Source organism: Myxine glutinosa, chromosome 1, assembly GCF_964187855.1.
Source record: "Myxine glutinosa chromosome 1, kmMyxGlut1.1, whole genome shotgun sequence".
Lineage (NCBI taxonomy): Eukaryota > Metazoa > Chordata > Myxini > Myxiniformes > Myxinidae > Myxine > Myxine glutinosa.
The window spans coordinates 238,645,437-238,665,308 of record NC_136261.1 but is presented as its reverse complement, the minus strand read 5'-3'; the positions used below and the strand labels follow the sequence as shown (position 1 = coordinate 238,665,308).

The following is a 19,872-nucleotide window of genomic DNA, read 5'->3' as shown; positions in this document are numbered from 1 at the left end:
TTTTCTGGTGCATTCAGTGCTGCCAAAGCAAACCTGCAGCAAGGATTAGACTGAGTGGTTTGCCTCTGCTTTCCCTAGTGGTATTCAGGGCAGGAATTTGAAATTTGTTGCAGCTGCCAGTGATAGCTCGCCTACTCTATGTGAAGAACAACGCGGGATCTTTAATGGAACATCCATCCAATAGACGGCATGTACATTGAATCTACCCTGCTTTTGAAACACCAGGGTGACAGTTTAAAGCTGGACCTAGATTCGAACCCAGGAACGAGTGTACTGTATGTACCTCAATGCTATCCTGCAGCCCCCCCCCCCCCTGCCTAGTAAATGAACGTTAATATCTAATTAAGTTCATGATTTCTGTTGTTAAGGTGTATTTGGTCAATAGGTATCCTGTATTTTCATACCCTCAGCATGTCCACTTTCCTCTCCTCCCTCTTGTATTGATAAGAATAACATGCACATATGGGTAAAGCTTTTATTTTATTCTCAAAGTCAGAGACATTGATATCTGAGCACTACTTTATCACAACTGAGGTATTGTCCAGTGTTTCTAATGCTCCTGGCATTTCTACAAAAAAGGAAGTTTGTGAGCAGTTCAGTTGTGCAAAATGTATTGCGTTAATGCAAACGTGATTTGGAGATTTGGTAGTGTATTGCCATTTTACCATTCCCATTCCCATTTATTACCATTCCCATTTTTAAACAATTACCATTCCCATTCCCATTTATTACCATTCCCATTTTTAAACAATTCCCATTCCCATTGGTAGTGTTACCATTCCCATTTTTAAACTTTGGTGAAATTGCCTCCCATTGTAAAAGGCTATGTTGTATTTTAATTTCTCCACTTGAGAGAGAGTACGTACCTCTTTCCTTGTTCTCAATTGCCCAATAATGCTTTTTCTTTTTTTTGCCACTTTTTGAACTGTTGGCAGGTATGGCCGCTCCCTCTTGCACTTCCTGTACACAGACTGTCTGGACTTGCATCTCGTAGAAGCTGGGCCTGTCGGCTTGGGGTTTGATCGATTGGGCAGCCTCAAAGAGGTCCAGGCTATGGTGTCTGGTGTATCCACGTGTCACAGCATGGAGCAGGCTATGGAATTGTGTCACATTGCACGTTTACTTGAAATTGACATTTTGATTCAAGGTAAGATGTTGGTTGTTTTGTTGTTGTTGTTGTTGTATGTGCTTTATTTCCCTCGCCTGAGGAGAGGGTATTGCATTTGAGTCAGTTTGTTTTTTTGTTTGTTTGTCTGCACAGATATATATATATATATGATTTTCTCTGCAACCGTTGGTCCGATTGACAGGAACTTTTCACCATGGGTGCAACTCCACCTGTATAATTTTTTGAATGATAATTATGACATCATAGGTCACGTGGTATGGGCGCCATCTTGGAAAAACCGAAAAACTTTGCACCTCTATCTCCGAAAGCGCTGCATAGAAAAAATTGAAGCATGGCTCATTGTAAAGAACTCTCCATGGGGAATAAAATGTTATTGATGATGTCATAGGTGCCTCCATTATGACGTCATAATTCCACAAGTACAAAACTTCATCCGATCTAAGATGAAATTTCTTGAGCATCATCCAGGGATAAATTGGTGGAGCAAAAAAAAGACGCCATCGGTTACGTGGTTCGGCCGCCATATTTGTTTTAACACAAAAGCCTTAAAAACCACTGAAAACACGTCCTGGTGAGGGTTTGCAATCTCTGATTGCTCTTTCTAGTTGTTCCTGTGATTATGTTGACGGGGGCATATTTAAAGGTAGAACCCACAATGTTTAGCCTGCTTACAAGGTACCTAAATGTGCCACTACTGCTAATAGGTCCTTTGATCCAACAGTTTAGATCTCAACTTCAGAAGTTATTCAGAACAGAACTGTCCACTTGCTTTGTTGGTTGTCGGGAGGGTAGGCAGACTCCCAAAAAACACAATTCATAAATTGGTTTCTTTTACAGTAATAATAAATATAACCACCTTTAGAGGCCATTTTTCCCCGCAAAGCAGGGGTTGGCCTTTTTCGGAAACCGTGGTTGTTGTTGTTTTTTGGTCCCCTTTTTGAAGCAATGTTTTACGGCCGGATGCCCTTCCTGACGCCAACCCTTTTTGCCGCCTTTAACGACAAACAGGGAATTACCAGTGAACTGGTACTCAATTAGCCGACCTCGGAAGGATGACAGGCTGAGTCAACCCCCCTGGCGTTAATTCAGCGATCGACCGGGATTCGAACCCAGGATTCTAGGATCCTAAGCCGGCACCCTAGCCGCAAGCCCAACACCAGTGTTTGGTGGATGCTACAAATTGCCAGTCTTCCCTCTTTACCTCCTGTCATTACCAACACTGGAGAAGCCAATTGTATGATTGAGAACTTTGTTGAATATAAAGTAATAGACCTTCTTGCTTTGCTATTTTATTTGCCATGTGCCAAATGGCCTTTAGGAGCTATCGACATATACGTTTCACAAAATAGTTGGTTTTTGATCTCCATATGTCATATGCATGTACATTCTCCTTCCCTGCTACTCTCCTCGTATTGACTCTTCCTTTTGATAGCATTTATGCTTTTAAAAATATCTCTTCTCTATTTGCTTGTTTTTTAAACTTTATATGTCTACCGTTGCTTCTTTTCTTATTTTTACACACTTTTATTTAACTTCATCTGAACATTGTTTGTTTGTCCCATTTCAAATCTTTGAGCCGTTGGTTTTCTAGGTTCCATACGTCCTAGAGAGCTGAAATTTGGCCCACGATCCTCTTTTCTGGTACATTTTCATTTATCAAAATTTAATTTAAAAATACTTTTGAAAGGGTTGAATTAAATTTTTAATTTAAGCATTTTAAATTTAATTTCAAAGCATTTTAAATTTAATTTCAAAGCATTTTAAATTTAATTTCAAAGCATTTTAAATTTAATTTCAAAGCATTTTTACTTTAATTTCAAAGCATTTTTAATTAAAGCATTTTTGAGCATTTTTAATAATAATAAAAAAGGTTTAAAACTTAAAAAATAAAAATAAAACTGTGTAGCCCTAAAACATGTTGTTGTTTTTTACACACTTTTATTTAACTTCATCTGAACTTTGTTTGTCCCATTTCAAATCTTTGAGCCATTCGTATTCTAGGTTCCATATGTCCTAGAGAGCTGAAATTTGGCCCACGGTCCTCTTTTCTGGTACATTTTCTTTTCTCAATATTTAATTTTTAAAAATATTTTTAAAAGGTTTAAAACTTTTTAAAAAGAAGAAAAAAAAAGTGTGTATCCCTAAAACATGTTTTTTCATTTATTTGTTTTAATTCTGCTTTATTTTTTAATCTTTGAGTTTGCCTGTTTGATATTCCCACCTAACAAGTAAGCATTGCTCACGATGCTGGAAATTTTGCATACTCATGCATTTTTACAATTGGCTCATGATAATGCCCTTGGCATTCATAATATATCACTTTGGACTCTGGGGAAAAAAAGAAGAAAAAAAAGAAGGTTTGTGTAAGTTCCTTTTATTTATTTAGCCCTTTTGGCAAGTCTTCCATGTTTATGATGTCCTTCAGGATTAAGGACTTTTTACATAAGCTTTTAACGAACGTTTTCGTTTTGTTGATTAAACATTAAGACATAAAACAGTTATCTAAGAATGTTTATATGCAGATGTATACTTGTTAGAAAAAAAAAAAAAAAATGTCTGAGCATTGTACATTCCACCTTTTATGTATTGGTCCATTATAATGCTGTGTGGTTATCTCCCTTACTCTCCCCTTTCTCATGTCCTGACTTTTCGCATCGTTCTCTTTTTTTCTTTCTCAATTTAACCTTCGTTCCACCAAGCTATATTGCTTGTATGCTTTTTTTTTAATGAGATTGCCTTCAACATCGGTTGCAAGTGGGGAAGAGTATCAGAGTGGGTTGAAAAAAAAAAAATCTACAAAATTTCAAACTCGTTTTGATGCTCTAACTGACAAAAGGATGTTCGGCTTGTCCTCAATCACCTTGGAGGTTTTGCTTCACCGGAACAAGCAGGGCCGCCTAAAAGCTGACCTCCAATCATCCCATGGGACGAGTGCGCATATATAAATGTTATTGAGCCACTAACCCACTCAGCCTGCATGGTGCACCGTTTTTCAAAGCTTTTCGATCGATGTTCTCATTCTCTTTAAAAAGGGATCCATAGGTGCAAACTGCAAATGTACTTTTTAATATCAACTTTGATATGTGCCAGCAAAAGGAATAGCAGATTTTGATGTGCAGATGTATAATATTCTATCCTGCCATCTGTTTAGCACTATAGTTCACCATACAACAGCTGCACTGCTAATTGTAAGTTGATCCAGCAGTTCGACCACAACGGCATCAAACCCAAATGTTGAATCCATCCCTAATGGGACAGCAAGGATAAATAATGGTTGACACTGCAGTAAATTTGATCCATTCATGATATGCTGGGCTAAATTCTCCAGTTGTTATTCCATTTCAGATATAATTTACCATTGTGGGAAGTGGGGAAACCCACCAACAGCAGGGTGGATGGACAACAGGGCTTTAATTTATCTTCCAATGTATCACTGTAGTATGCACATGCGCACCAGCAGTAATCATTTATTATCCTCCATTTTTTTTTTCAATTGACATGCTAATGTGCCAATTAAGGCTGACATTATTGTCTACAGCTGTTTATCTCGTCATCCGCTCTATTTTTTCCTAAACGGATTCAATCTGCCTGAGTTTAATTTCATTAGCAGTAGATAATTGACAGACATCTGTCCCTGTCTGTTTTATGTACTCGTAATGCCAAGGCCATAGGGTGTGTGTGTTTGTGTATGTATGTCGGCAAGATAACTGGACAACGAGGGCAGCTGGAATTGCCAAATTTGGCAGAGCTTCATTTTGTGTATGTCTCGCAGTTTAACCTTGAGAAGGAAAAATAAAAAATTAAAATTAGTCAGAGACTATACTGTATTTACCAGCCTGGTGTTGGCTTAGCAGTTAGGGTGCCGGCTTGGGATCCTGGGATCCTGAGTTTGAATCCCGTTCGATCGCTGAATTAACCCCAGGGGGGTTGACTCAGCCTGTCCTCCTTCTGAGGTCAGCAAATGGAGTACCAGATGCTGGGATGAATGATCCCGGTGTGCACCCCGATTTAGAATAGGTATACCGTATCCCTGCGCATCGTAAGAGGCGACCTAGGGTTGGCGCCAGGAAGGGCATCCGGCCATGAAACACATTGCCTCAAACAGGGAACCGTGATGATTGTCATGGGGCCCGCAAGGCTAACCCCCGCTGTAGCGGGGGAAAATGTCCTTACAACGATCATTCATTCACTATACTGTATTTACCATATATTTTGGTGTTTAAATCGATGTGGAGTCCAAGTTGAATTGGCTAATTTTCCAATTTTTCTTCTATTCATTCATAGATGAATCCATTTGGACTGTAAGACGAATCTCGATCAACTAGACATGTCATAGAACATGATACCCCACGTAGTTTTTCAACACTTCAATTTTTTTAAATGATTTAAAAGATCGTTTAAAAAATTCCAGAAGTCCTCACCTTGTGTTTCCTGACCTCTGGCAGCGGTTATTATAATATTTGTGATTACAGTGCAGTATCTTCATCACATCATGTTACCTCACCTCTCACAGTGATATTACAATATTGCTGATTATGGTGTTTTGTCTTTATCACATGCTTTCCTCATCATATATGGAGTATATGTTGTGATCAATAAAATTTCTTTCAAAAATGACAAAAATTATAGAGCGCTTTTCCAGGACTGTACCGCAGCACATTAGCCAATGAAGGTGGGCTGACAGAGTTACTCCCGCCCAGAGGGTGGGGTGCCCGCTGGTATATCAAATGTAAATTAGTCCGTTGCTTTTAAACTATGTCTGGCCATTGTCAGATTTGTCATTAGAATTTGGTCATCAAATGTAATTGGCAGTGATTGAATATTTGGTTCATGAAATACACTTGGAAATTATAGGTTCACAGCCAATTACTTTCTCCATCATAAATTGCTTTTCCCCTTTTAACTCGTTTTTGTGAGCCCTTTACCATTCTTCCAATGTATAAACTGAATGTGTCAGCTTTTTAAATATGCTGTACTCAGTAATTGTTGTGACTTTTACTCTGAGATGAATCGATAAAAGCAGATTTTTTTTTCATTGCACGACATATGTATCAACAACCTGAAAAGGTAGTCTGTTAGGTTCTGCAAATATTTCAGAATTTTAAACAACCCCCACTCACATTCTCCATTAACTCACATTCTCCATCTGTCCCTGTTCTTTCCCTGCCCCTTATTCTGATCTCTTTAGGAGATTATTTTCTTCCCCCTTATTCTCTTTCTCCCTCCTCTTTTCCCACATTCCCCTAACCTCCTCTCCTGTCCTTTTCTCAATTAATTTCCCTTAACTCATTCCTGGGCCAACATAATACATGGATCGTCTCGTAACTGTAGCATTTTAAGTTTATGCAATCAATCAGGCCGGGGTGAATGGGGTATTAACACTTGCAATTTTTTTTCTTGTCTGTTTGACTTGATACAAAACGAATGTTGATAAATATGGATGCTGATACATTTCAAATTGTACAATAAAACTAACCAACTCGAACAGAGCAAGCTTTCCTTGGAAAAAAAAAAAACACATTTGCTGTAAAGGTAGGTTGCTGCCTTTGCACAAAGTCAGTTGATGATGATGATGATGACCATTCCTCTTGCACCGTGCCAATGCATAGGGCTGCCAAAGCAGTTTCCTTGGCTATCGGGCACAATCCTGGATGGGTCGCCACTCCGACGCAGGACACCAGAATGGCTCATTCATCCCAGCAAGCTGGTACTCATTTCGCCGACCTCGGAAGGATGACAGGCTGAGTCAACCCCCCTGGCATTAATTCAACGAACGACCGGGATTCAAACTCAGGATCCTGGGATCCCAAGCCAGCACCCTAACCGCTAAGCCAACACCAGGCTAAAGTCAGTTGAAATGTTCTATAAAGGAAGTGAGCCAGACTTTTGCCAATTGGTGAATCTCCAGTTTTTTGTCTAGAAATTGGTGAATTATAGTATTGAATATGGTTTGAATAATTTAATTTTCTTGCTGAGGTTTAATTTGAAATCTATTTCAAAAAATATTTTGCAGTTTGGAAACACCCCAAAAAGTCTCCATTCTTGTTGTTTAGTTTTCAATATTTTTTCATCAGCAAGTAAACCATGTGACTTGTAATGAATCGCATATTAGACTCAAAATCGTTGACATCCATGTCAATAACCACCTAATATGTTTGCATCTTTCTTTCCACTTAACTTTCTACAAATTAGGTACAGTCAAACTAATGAGACTTTTCTTTTATACCTCCGCCGATTAAGTCGCCGGAGTAATTATGTTTTTGGGTTGTCCGTCTGGCTGTCCATCTGTGATAGGTTTTCGTTACCGCGATCATTTATGAACGACTAATGGGATCTAAGTCAAACTCGGTACAAGTATGTATAATAATGCAAAGATTAACCGATTAAACTGTGGTCAAAGGTCAGAGGTCCCATTAGGTGAAAAATTCTGTTACTGAGCTAACTTGTGAACCAGTGAGATTTTGACTAAACTTGGTACAAGTATATATTATGATGCAAAGATTAACTGATTAGATTTCAGCAGCAAAGGTCAGAGGTCATGTCAGGTAAAGATGTGATACTTGAGAACAGCTGAAGGGATGCAAATCAACCATGGTAAAAGTGTGTACAATGATGTAATAATGTGGGCGGAGGCAATATTGGTCGACGTTGCGATGTCGAAGCATGCAGTTCTATTTTAATTTTTATTTTGTAGGTTTATTATTACTCCTTCTTTCTGGAATGTTGATTTTATCTGGCCTGAAAAACAAGTGGATTACAACAACAACAATAACAGGCATTTTAAGGCCATTTTCCCTGCAAGAGCCAGGGTTAGCCTTGCGGTCCCCATGACAATGTTCTCCATTTTGCCCTATTTTCTGCATTTCCCCTTGTTAACCCCCTTGCCCGCATTTCTTCTTCGACCATCTTTAGCCAAGTCTTTCTCGGTCTACCCCGTCCTCTACTTCCTTCTTCATTCATTTCCAACACTTTTCAACAAGTCACTTTCATCCTTCCTCAACACATGACCAAACCATCTCAACCTGTTTCTCTTCACAGCATCCATCACAGGCTCTATTCCCATCATCTTTCGCAATTCATCATTTGTCTTCCTCTCTCTCAACGATACTCCACACATCCACCGAACCATTCGCATTTCCACCCTTTCCAGCCTTCGTTGCTGCTCTACGTTCATTACCCATGTCTCGCTCCCATAAATCACAACACTTCTCACACATGCAGCATACACCTTTCCCTTCAGCTTCAATGACACTCCCCTCCTCGTCAGCATGCCACTCAGTTCCCGAAACTTCTTCCATGCACACTTCACTCGAGCAACCGTTGCTGAGTCTGATCCACCTTCTCCATTCAGCATGTCTCCAAGGTAACGAAATGTTTTCACACCTTCCAGCTTCACGCCATCTCCAAGATCCAACTCAACATTTCCTCCATCTGCAGCTCCCTCTGTGCACACCTTGCACTTCAATGTAGCTGCCACACTGGTTAATGACCCTCTCAAACCACTACATTTTTGATGAACCCACTCAGCGCACATTGTACATTGAATGGAATTCACTCCGACACCCTTCCTGCACACGGCCACTTCCCAGTTATTTCCACCTCACCACATGCTTTACCACTTGCCATCACCTTCGTTTTTCCGATATTCACCTTCAGACCTTTTGTCTCCATACATTCCTTCCACTTGTTCATCTTCTCCTTCAGTCCATCCATACTTTCTGCAATCAACACCAGATCATCTGCATACGACAACTCCCACGGTAAACCCTCCTTTACGTTCTGAGCCAGCACCTCCATCACAGCTACAAATAGTAGTGGACTTAGTACCGACCCCTGATGCACTCCCACCTTCACCTCAAACTCACCACTGTTCCCGTCCTTCGTCCTTACAGCTGTGCGCGCTCTTTTGTACATTGCCATCACTACTCTGATCAAACATTCCTCCACTCCTAACTTCCTCAATGCCCATGTCACTACTTCATGTGGAGCCCTATCGAATGCTTTCTCCAAATCAACAAACCCAAGAAACAACTTCTTCCTCTTCTCCGTATACTTCTCCTGCAACTGCCTCACAATAAAAAGCGCGTCTGTCGTTCCTCTTCCTGGCATAAATCCAAACTGCATTTCGTCAATCTTCACTTTCTTCCTTATGCTCCTCTCCAACACCCTTTCCAATACCTTCATTCCGTGCTCCAATAACTTTATCGCTCGATACGAGCCACAGTCCAGAGGGTCACCTTTCCCCTTGTATAGAGGGACGAGTGTACTCAGTTCCCAATCCACTGGAATGCGGCCTTCTTTCACCACCAGATTGCAGATCTCTGTCATTCTCTTCACACCCCAATTTCCCGCTGCCTTCAACATATCTCCCACAACTCCCGTCGGCCCTCCTGCTTTTCTACTCTTCATTGCTTTTATCGCTGCCTCAACTTCCTTCTCGGTTATCTTCTCTGCCGGTCCTAAAACTGGGTTACTCTCTATGTTGCCACCCCATTCATTCTCTGCATTCCACAGCATTTCCATATATCTTTTCCATCTTCCTTTAATTCCATCTGGGTCCACAACGATTTGTCTCACTTCATCCTTCAAGCAACTCACCCCCATCACGTCACACCTCTCTTTCGCTATCTGCTTTGCAATCCTGAATACCGCTCTCTGACCCTCTTCCGAATCCAAGCGTTCTCCGAACATTTTCCTGCATGCCTCCTGTGCCTTTGCTACCTCTTTCTTTGCAGCCTTCTTGGCTGCCTTATAACTTTCATGCTCTGCCTTTTCTGCCCCCATACCCTTCGCCTTCTGCCACTCCTTGAACTTCTTCCTCTTCTCGTCAATCTTCTTTCCAACTTCATCATCCCACCACCATGTTTCCGAGTGCCTCGGTGGTCCTTTTGTCTATCCACATACCTCACCAACGGCTCCCAACAGACTATCTTTCATTGACATCCAACCACTTTCAAGCTCAACCAATCAAGTGGATTAGACGACAGAAATAAAGGGATGGTTACAATCGCTGAATAGAGTTGAACTGGACACTGCAAGAATTGCAGATGAAAGCTGGTAAACTAACTGAATGGAATTTGATTCAGCCTGAAAAGAAGATGAAGCAGATAAACAGAATGGCAACTGTTACATGGCACCTAAAAACGAGTGAGACCTTGTGTAAGTTGGAGAGATGAGTTGATGAAGAGGATAAGCAGAAGATGAAAAAAGTAGGCACTTTATGGGAGAGACCTTTGCCCAGCAATAGGACTTATCATGCTGAAGATGATGACAAGCAACTAAAAGCCCAATGCATTGAGTGATCATGGGGCACCCTACATCTGGCAAATAAAATACATTTACTTCTTCCTGCAGCTGTATCAATCAAATTGGCGCCCCTTTATATGAACTTTTCTAGAGCATTACTTGGTTCCTCCTCAGAACACAAGGGTAGTCCAGCATGCACACGAGATTTTTTTTGAATGTCCCTTATTTTCTATCGTTTGGCATTTTCTATGAGCTACGGAATGCCCCTTCTTTTCTATACTTTGCCACATGGCACATGCCATATAAAGGGGCCTTTTCTCTGCCCCTGGCATTTTTCCCAATATCTATTAACTTTATAAATGAGCCAAAGTTCACTGTGAGGTATGACGATATTTAGTTATGATTATATTTGTGTGTGTATTTGCTCTAATTAAATATGTTACCTAAAAAGCTCATATAAACTTGAATTTAAAAAAAATCAACAAAATTGGCAAATACAAGCTGGTACTAGTCCAATGGCTGCTTTATCAGGTCAAGTTCTTAAAACCTTTTCGTTGAGTCACACACAAGATACCCTTGTATCACAGCCTGTGAAGACGAGTTGGTGGCCATGCTCTCGATAGAGCGATTGCCCTCGTTGTTGGCATGGAGCAGTCGAGGGCACGGCTCAGATTGGGTTCATCGCCAGGCCCTGCTGTTTCTCTGTGAGGAATTCTCCAGCATTGCCACTTCACCAGCTCTCTTCCAGTTGTCACAAGATGCTCTATTGGAGGCCTTAGACTCAGAATACACGCAGGTATAATTTCCAATATCTCAGAGAGATGCCAGAAGTCTGACGGGCCACATTTGTCCCTCCTCTGTGTACTCTACTACTCGTAATATGATTTTCTTGCAGGCGAGTGAGGCAGACATTCTAAAAGCAGTGGTAAGATGGGGAGAGCATCAGCTGCTCAAGCGAATGGAGGAAAGAGGTGGGTTCTCAGAGCATTGCCCCTTATACATGCTTTGGTTTATTGTGATCTCCTCAACTTGAAGTGGTCTTGCTTTAAAATCTCTCCATTGCCCTATGGTCTGCAGAACCAAATGCGTTGAATGGTACAGCACACAGTATGGCACGCCGGAGTGCAAGGCGTCGTGATCTGGACCACACTGAGCTACTTGAACTTATCTCTCCACTGCTGAGCCATGTCCGTCAGGACCACATCGTCCCACCTACACATGATGCATTTGCTTCTGCGGTTGGTTCCCCATTCATTTTGGTCTCCTTTAAAGCGGGAGCTCACCATTCTTACCTTTTTCATGAAGAGGGTGGTTTTTGAAGGCTTACTCTGCTTTTTAGAAAGATTTAAGTAAGGTCAATAAGAAATTTACCCTATTGTTTCAAAATATCCACCAATGATGATGCCTTGATGCAGATACTCTGTACTGGTTTCTGTTAAAGTGTAGCTCGGAGTGAACGGTACTCAAATTACACCAGCGCATGCCAACCGTTATACCAAGAAATGTCACTTGCAGGCACAGAGATGGGGACTTATTACTCCTTCCTTTAATAAAACAGTACTGAAAATACAAAACAAACTAACCACGGGATGTATGCCAAGCTGCAAACACAATATGGAACAGAGAAAAGAACAATTCACATCGCAAAAGAATGACGAACGTTGCATAATGAGAACCGTTATGAAAGTCAAAATGCAAAGATTGTTCACCGACCAGAATACGATCAACAATGTGTTATTACTCACTTGGCTATGGCTCTGTGGTGGGTGAAAACAAGAAAGGATAACGAATATAGGGCAGTAAAGTTTGTCACAACAGACAGGACCTAAGTGGCTCGTAGAATAAACATCATAAAATCTCGGGTATTTCAGATCTCGAAGCACCTTGGCACAGATCGAGCTCCAGAAAAGCTCTGCCCAACTGGGTCATTTTCAACCTTCGCTCCACCCATCTTCAGAATTTAATTGTGAAAGGCATAATGTGCAATACATCCGTGCAAAAGGGCCAGTCCCCAAGGGAGGTTTTGAATCATGATAATAATAAAAAATTCTAAGGACCGTTACAATCATTACATACTCCTCAAGTCGACTGAAGAGATGGAAATTTCAGACATTTGGAATAAGGGATGATTTAAAAGCACACCCCATTGCAATTACCTTATTATCAAATGGAGTTCTTGTGGAATACCCCACACCTTTCCCCTCAGGTAAGTAGTTCAATATTGAATTTCCAGGTACAATTGAATGAACATATTGTGCCTTATTGATGTGGTGATTTCTCAAAATCAACGGTACAGCAAAGGTAATGTTTGCCGAAGTCGCACCACTTTTTCAATACGTAAGTATATGCTTGAGGAGGTCCTAAATGAGAAAGGGCAGCAGATTTTCCGACTGACCGAGAACCAAAGGAAAACGGAGCTATTTGTCTCTTATGAGTGACAGAAAGGGATTGGAAGGAGATCAGTGAGAGTACTGAGATCAGGGATTGGTGTAGGAGAAAGTACAAGATGATGATGGGTGGCAGTCTTGAAATACTGGAGGGTGGGTACAACACAACAGATGCAGGGAGTTAGTTCATCAGACTAAATAATATATGGATGACGGAATGGAGTTTATATGTCAACTTAGAATTGGGGAGGGTAACCAGGTGTGGGTTTCTGTAAGGTGTGTGAGATCTGGCCAGGCTGGTGGAGGATGAAGAGAGAAGAGGATGGGAGCAGCAAGGCCATGAGGCATTAAAAATCTGAGAGTCGATCAACTTGCCTCTGGTGGGCGAGATGAGCACACTATGCAACTTGGCATCCTGCCGATAGATGCCAATAACATGGAGATCCTTGGACTCTATTTCCTCCTGTGGAGAAAAAGAGAAAGCAGCTTCACCAGCCCAGAGTGGAGACCCATACTCCAAAATACTACAAATGAAGGCCTGCTAACATTGTAATTAGTTCTCAGTATCTCAGAATGGACTTATCGCTGGAAATAGAGGTGCCGGCCAGATTTAGAGGCCATTTTGACAGTGGTCATCTCAAGACAGGTTGTCACATATAGTGAGGCCCAGGAGCTTCTGGAACTGGACTACTTCCAGGGGTTGTCCAGACAATCGAACTGGGGTTGAGGGAGGGTGGAGTGGGATCAAAGGCTGATCCTTTATAGGGATAGAAGTGACAGCATGGGAATATTTTTTCATGTTGAAGGACATGTTTTAGGTATCTGGCAAACGACTTTTTTTCCAGATCTGTCGAGATCGATTCCTCCACGGCCTGACTGTCAGAGGTACGGTGTACTCTTCTGCACATAGTTGGGTCAATTCAGAAAAATGGTACAGATTTCCCAAAATAAATGTTAGAAGTCGTTGATGTAGCCAAATGTCAGTCCTAAAACGTTGCCTTGCAGGACACAAGCCTCAAAAGGGAGGACTGGTGAAGAAAAATCTGACAACCATTCAAAACAGAAACCCCAAAATACCATTAGCAGATAGATTGAAAAGTAAGACTAAGTGCTGGACAGTATCCAAACCTCAAGAGATGGACCTGATCTCTCGTTTGAGATTTAGTGCATCGATTAATTGTCTATTAGAAGCAACATACCCAGGGCAGAATTGCCACAGTGGAAGCCAAACTGATGGTCAGAGAGATTGAGATAATGCCTGATGTCTGAATCAACAATAGATTCCATCACCTTGCTTATGATGTGGAGAAGGCCGATCAGTCTGTAGTTAGATGGCTGTCTGAAGACCATCAAGGATACTTTCACACGGACATGATGAAAACATCCGAAAGGTAAGGAGTAGGAACAGAAGCTGCTTGAGCAGAAGTTTGACGTGACATTCCAAGAAAGAATGATTATCATTTGGAGAGACAATTAGGAAGAGAGAAAGTAAGGGCAGCTGTTTCACAAAAGGCTTTAGCTGGAATACTGTGGACTGGAGTTTGAAGACTGACACCCAGCCAACTAGAATGGTGGTAATTGGAAGTTCCACCAATTAGAAACAGAACTATGGGAGGACAGCAGATTGAAGCCTCATCATGGAAGTTTGAATTGGTTGAAGCCTCATTGTGGAACTGTTGAGGCTGGTTGGCAGTGAGGGGTGGGTTGATGGGGGTGAGGGGTGGCACATAGAAACGAAAGGTTTTTTAATCATTGCCAATTCATGTCCATTTTGAATCTCAATCTCTCTCGTGAAAAATATTTACACAACATTGTGCCCTCGGACATGACCATATTGCTTGATGCTTTCTCGAAAATATACCCACAATATTTTGCACTGCTGTGATGTCACTTCACACGAGTTGCCAAATGTTTCCACCACTATCCCAAAAATTTTTTTAGCCAGTCATTTTTTATTTTTTTTTGTATACTCAATCGAGGCTCGTGAAAGAGCTAACATTTATTTCACAAACAAATCAACCAGACAAACAAATTATATAAAAAGAGGGAGCGGAAGACAAGATGGGGAGAGAAGGGGAAGCACACAAACACAACATTTGAGAGCATGGAGATGTTCTGGAGGGCTAGGGCTTGGGGGGAGGAGGTGTGGGAAGGGAGGTGGGGGGGGGGAGGGGGGGGAGTAGGAGAAGTAAAAAACCCAAGGACTTCCAGGACAGAAGTTGGTATTTCAAAAAAGTGGATTTGGGGTGAAATTAGCAGGGGTAGAAAAGATCAAGGTTTTGTATGGGGGAAGATAAGAGATGGTGGTGAACAGCTGTTTTAAAGACCTGGAGGGTGGAGTGGGATTGAAGAGAGTGAGGGAGTTTGTTCCAGAGGCGGGAGAAAAGAGGAGTGAAGGTGAGCAGAGAGTCTTGATTTTGGCAGTTTAACCATAAGAGGGTTGCAGGCAGATCTTGTGCGACCTGTAGGAATATTTGGAGGACAGAGCCCAGAGAGAGCTGGGGGTGGGGGCAACACCAGAGAGGAGTCGGTGGAAGATGGAAAGACCACCAACCTGCCTGCGGTGAGTGAGTGAAAGGCCCTTGGAGTTAGCTTCATCGTGGGAGATTCCAATGATTCTGAATGCTTTGGTTTCAACAGCGTGAAGACAAGCTAGGTGTGAGGCAGGAGCACCAGCCCAGAGGGGAGAGCAGTATTCCATTGAGCTGCGGATGAAAGCCTTGTATGTGGTGAGGAGCTCAGGTGTGCCAAGGAAGGACTTCGCACGACGGAGGATGCCCAGTCGGCGACTGGCTTTGGAGGCCAGATTTGAAATGTGGTTTTCCCAGGAAAGATCATGGCAGATAGTGAGACCCAAAAGCTTGAGTGACAGAACTTCTTGGAGAGGATTATTCAGAAAGTAAATGGGGGGGTTTTCCAGTCGGTCTTTTCGCAGAGACATCGTAAGAGTGTGAGATTTGTCAGGATTGAAAGACATGTTCCACTTGTTTGCCCAGTCTGTGATTTTGTCCAGGTCTGTAGAGAGTGAGGAGGCTGCAGACTGCCGATCTGAGGGATGAGGAATGGAGCGACAGAGAGTAGAGACATCAGCAAAGAGATAGAGAGGATTTTCAAGAGAGTCAGAGAGATCATTGATGAAGACCAGAAAAAGCACAGGGCCCAGAACACTGCCTTGGGGAACTCCAGCCTGAACAGGAAGAGGAGATGAGAGAAACCCATTCAGGGCCACACGTTTACTACGACGAGAGAGGACGTCCGCTAGCCATGCGTGGAGATTTCCATGGATACCAAAGGAGGAGACTTTGGTGAGTAGAGCGGGGTGCCAGACCGTATCGAAGGCACGTGATATGTCAAGGGAGACAGCTCTAATTTCCTGTTTGGCATTGAGGACCTCCATCCATTGTTGAGAAAGCAGAAGCAGCATGTCCATAGTAGTGACCAGGTCTGAAACCAAATTGATGATCAGAGATCAAGACATTGGAGAAGAGGAAAGATTTCATATCTGAAGCAATGATGGAATTTTTTATCATAAAAAATTTATCATATAAAATTTCATATCTGAAGCAATGAAGCAATGAGTGACCAGGTCTGAAACCAAATTGATGATCAGAGATCAAGCCATTGGAGAAGAGGAAAGATTTCATATCTGAAGCAATGAAGCAATTTCATATCTGAAGCAAGCAATTCTTTTACATTTCTCTTGAACATAAAGTGGAGGTTAACCTCTAATCATCCTCATATTGAAGCCTCACACGTGACAAATTTGAGCACAAATTGTTTAATTTGAAGCTGTTACGCAGCATAAAACAAAGTGGATTGTTCATGCCATTCTAAGGGTTAAGGTCCGGCCTGATCTCACTGACACTTTAAACATGAATTTCCCTGGATTTTTTTTTTTTTAACCAACAATTTATTTAGGTTTTGCTAAATTAATTTATTTTTACCCACACCAAACTTATTTTAGCAATAACTGGAAATAAGACGATAAGATTTTTTAAAATAATAAATAAAATAAAATACAGGTATTTTACCATATATAGAGCATAGCGGAATCACGAAGGATTCTCAATGCAATGATGACAGACAGGTTGCCAAAACTAGGCTAATAAACCGCTTGTGCAGGTCACCCGGACATGATGTTAGACGAGCCACCGGAGTCAGACATGGAGAAATTAGCTCTGCACGATGGTTTTCGTCATATTTTCTCCAATAATTTTTTTTACAAGCCAGGGGATTATAATTTCGCATTTGGTGAATTTTATGAGCATCAGAAGAATCCCTTCTTTAATTATATATGTATATATACCAAGACCAACTTTAATATTTTCTTTCTGCAACATAGTTTTCTCAGAAAGCGTGACACCTTGTTCTTGCCCGTTGTGAGCAGGTTAAACGAGGTTTGATTACACGACCAGCAACCCAAGCAATGGCCGTGGATAGGTCACCACGCGGCTGCCCATGGATCCAGGCAGAGAGTGATGGCCCTCAATTCCGACCTCGCCTTTACATGTCATTTGTGGAGGAAGCAAAGGTACATACATGAATGATTTCTTACCAGAAGACTTATTCATCTTTAATATGCAGTATATGGCTGCAGGCAGCATAATTTACTCGAGGGGGAGGAGGGCCGCTGTGCCACTGGTGCAGTGCCCCCTTTAGGTTAAAGCAGGAATTTGAAACTTGGTCAGTGTTTGCTTAGTGAAAACAATAGTTTGCCAATTCTTTACGGAGGACACTGTGGGATCTTTAGCATCCACCAATTAATGTTGACAGACGGGACGCCCAGTTTAAGGTCCCTCCGAGGGACGGCACACAGAGCAATGTATCCTCCCCCTGAAACACCAGGATTGCCGTTTATAGTGGGTGGAGCGTCTAACACAGGCTAGACAGCTCAGAGGCGAATGTGTACACCTCTCGACTATATTACCATCCCCCAGAAAAGCTGGTATTATTTTGTTGAAGATCACAGAATGTCATGGGTTAAGGTGCATGTGACTCTGATGCAGGCTGTGCTGCAAGAACGGATGGCAGAGCACACGGATCTGGTCAGATTGCGCCTCGCACACTCTTCTGTACCAAACACTCTACACATTTGTGCTACACCTGTGCCACGCACCCAGCCAGAAGACCCTCCTTCCACACCTCGTCTGGCATTAGTAGACGATGTTCCAGGTATAGAGAAATAACTACTCTCCAGTTCTGTGCTAATTATTTCCCATTGAAATCGTTTCTTAGGCAATTTACAGTCGTGGCCAAAAATATTGGCACCCTTGCACTTTTTTCAAATAATGCACCATTTCTTCCAGAAAATTGAAATTAAAAAATATTTTGGTCTCCACATATGTATTTCTTTGGTTTGCAGTGGAACAAAACAAAAAAAGCTGAAAAATTACTAAGTCTTAGCTTATTCCACACAGAAATCCTAAAATGGCCCAGACAATATTATTGGCACCTTTTATAAGCTGTTAGAAATAATTACATTTCAAGCAGTAGATTCTCCTTTACTTTGGAATTGAACTCAACTGTGGTGAGTTGCAAGTGCCTGTAATATAAAAATCACTCACTCAACCAGTTTGAAAAGTGTAAAGGAGTCATTCTGCTGTTTTGTGTGTCTGTGTGTACCGCAATGAGCATGGAGAAAAGATAGAAAACCAGAGAATTGTCTGAGGAAATCAGACGCAAGATTGTAGCCAAGCATGGACAATCTCAAGGCTACAAGTCCATCTCCAGAGACCTTGATGTTCCTTTGTCCACCGTATGCAATGTTATCAGGAAGTTTAAGGCCCACGACACTATAGCCAACCTCCCTGGACGTGGCCACCAGAGAAACCTTGATTGAAGATTGCAGTGAAGGATTGTTCAAATGGTGGAGAAAGCACCTCAATCAACTGCCAAACAGATTCATGGTGACCTTCAGACACAAGGTACGACAGTTTCAACTCGCACCATCCATCACCAACTCAATGAAAGGGGTTCCATGGTAGGAGACCCAGGAGGACCCCACTGCTGAGAGAGATACATAAGAAAGGCCGACTGGAGTTTGCCAAAACACACCTGAACAAGCCAAAATCCTTCTGGGAGAATGTCCTGTGGACAGTTGAGACCAAATTAGAGCTTTTTTGGTAAAGCACATCATCTCTAAGTTTACAGAAAACAAAATGAAGCCTTCAAAGAAAAGAACACCTTCCCTACAGTCTAACATGGAGGAGGCTCAGTGATGTTTTGGGGATGCTGTGCTGCCTCTGGCACTGGGTGCCTTGAATGTGTGCATGGCATCATGAAGTCAGGAGATTACCAAGACATTTTTGAGCGCAATGTTCAACCCAGTGTCAGAAAGCTGGGTCTCCATCGAAGGTCATGGGTCTTGTAGCAGGACAATGACCCCAACCACACTTCGAGAAGCACCCAGGAATGGTTCAAGACAAAACGCTGGACTGTTCTAAAGTGGCAGCAATGACTCCAGATCTAAATCCCATTGAACACCTGTGTGGAGATCTGAAAACAGCAGTTGGGAGAAGGCACCCTTCAAATCTGGGAGAACTGAAGCAGTTTGCACAAGAAGCGTGGGACAAACTGCTAGTAGAGAAGTGTAGGAAGCTCATTCATGGCAATAGGAAGCGATTGACTGCAGTTATTTTGTCCAAAGGCTGTGCTACCAAATATTACGTCGAGGGTGTCAATAATTTTGTCAATGCCATTTCCTTTTATTTTCTGATTTAAAATGATATATTAAGTTCTGAATCAAAAACAAAGGTTCTGTAATATGAACAGTGAAATAAAAAGTTGTGGAGACCAAATACTTGTGTCAATTTCAACTTATTTTTAGAGAAAATTGTGAGTTATTTGAAAAAATGTGCAAGGGTGCTAATATTTTTGGCCACGACTATGTATCTCCATCTTTACCAGAGCAATGCTTTCAATACAATGTTTGTGCTACACTGATGCATTGCCCCACTCATGTGTAATATTTTGCACGTTAATGAAACATGGTGAGATAATCCTTAGTGCAGAGTCGTGCATCCATTGCAAGTCGTGAATTTTTCTATGGGTAACAATCAACCTTGGATGGGTTACCATTCCATCACAGGGCACTGCCAAAGAAACCAACCC

The 19,872-nt window shown here is 41.8% G+C and overlaps 1 protein-coding gene across 2 annotated transcripts in view; it reads left to right on the top strand.

Moving 5' to 3' along the window:
• LOC137435312 (BTB/POZ domain-containing protein 7) overlaps positions 1–19,872 on the top strand; it is a 106,036-nt gene that overhangs the window by 81,235 nt on the left and 4,929 nt on the right. For both annotated transcript variants that reach the window (XM_068128993.2, XM_068129002.2), the window contains exons 5-10: positions 936–1,147; positions 10,963–11,171; positions 11,271–11,346; positions 11,453–11,613; positions 17,150–17,293; positions 17,769–17,934. In XM_068128993.2, coding sequence (XP_067985094.2) covers positions 936–1,147; positions 10,963–11,171; positions 11,271–11,346; positions 11,453–11,613; positions 17,150–17,293; positions 17,769–17,934 — 968 coding nt within the window. The remainder of the gene's footprint in view (positions 1–935; positions 1,148–10,962; positions 11,172–11,270; positions 11,347–11,452; positions 11,614–17,149; positions 17,294–17,768; positions 17,935–19,872) is intronic.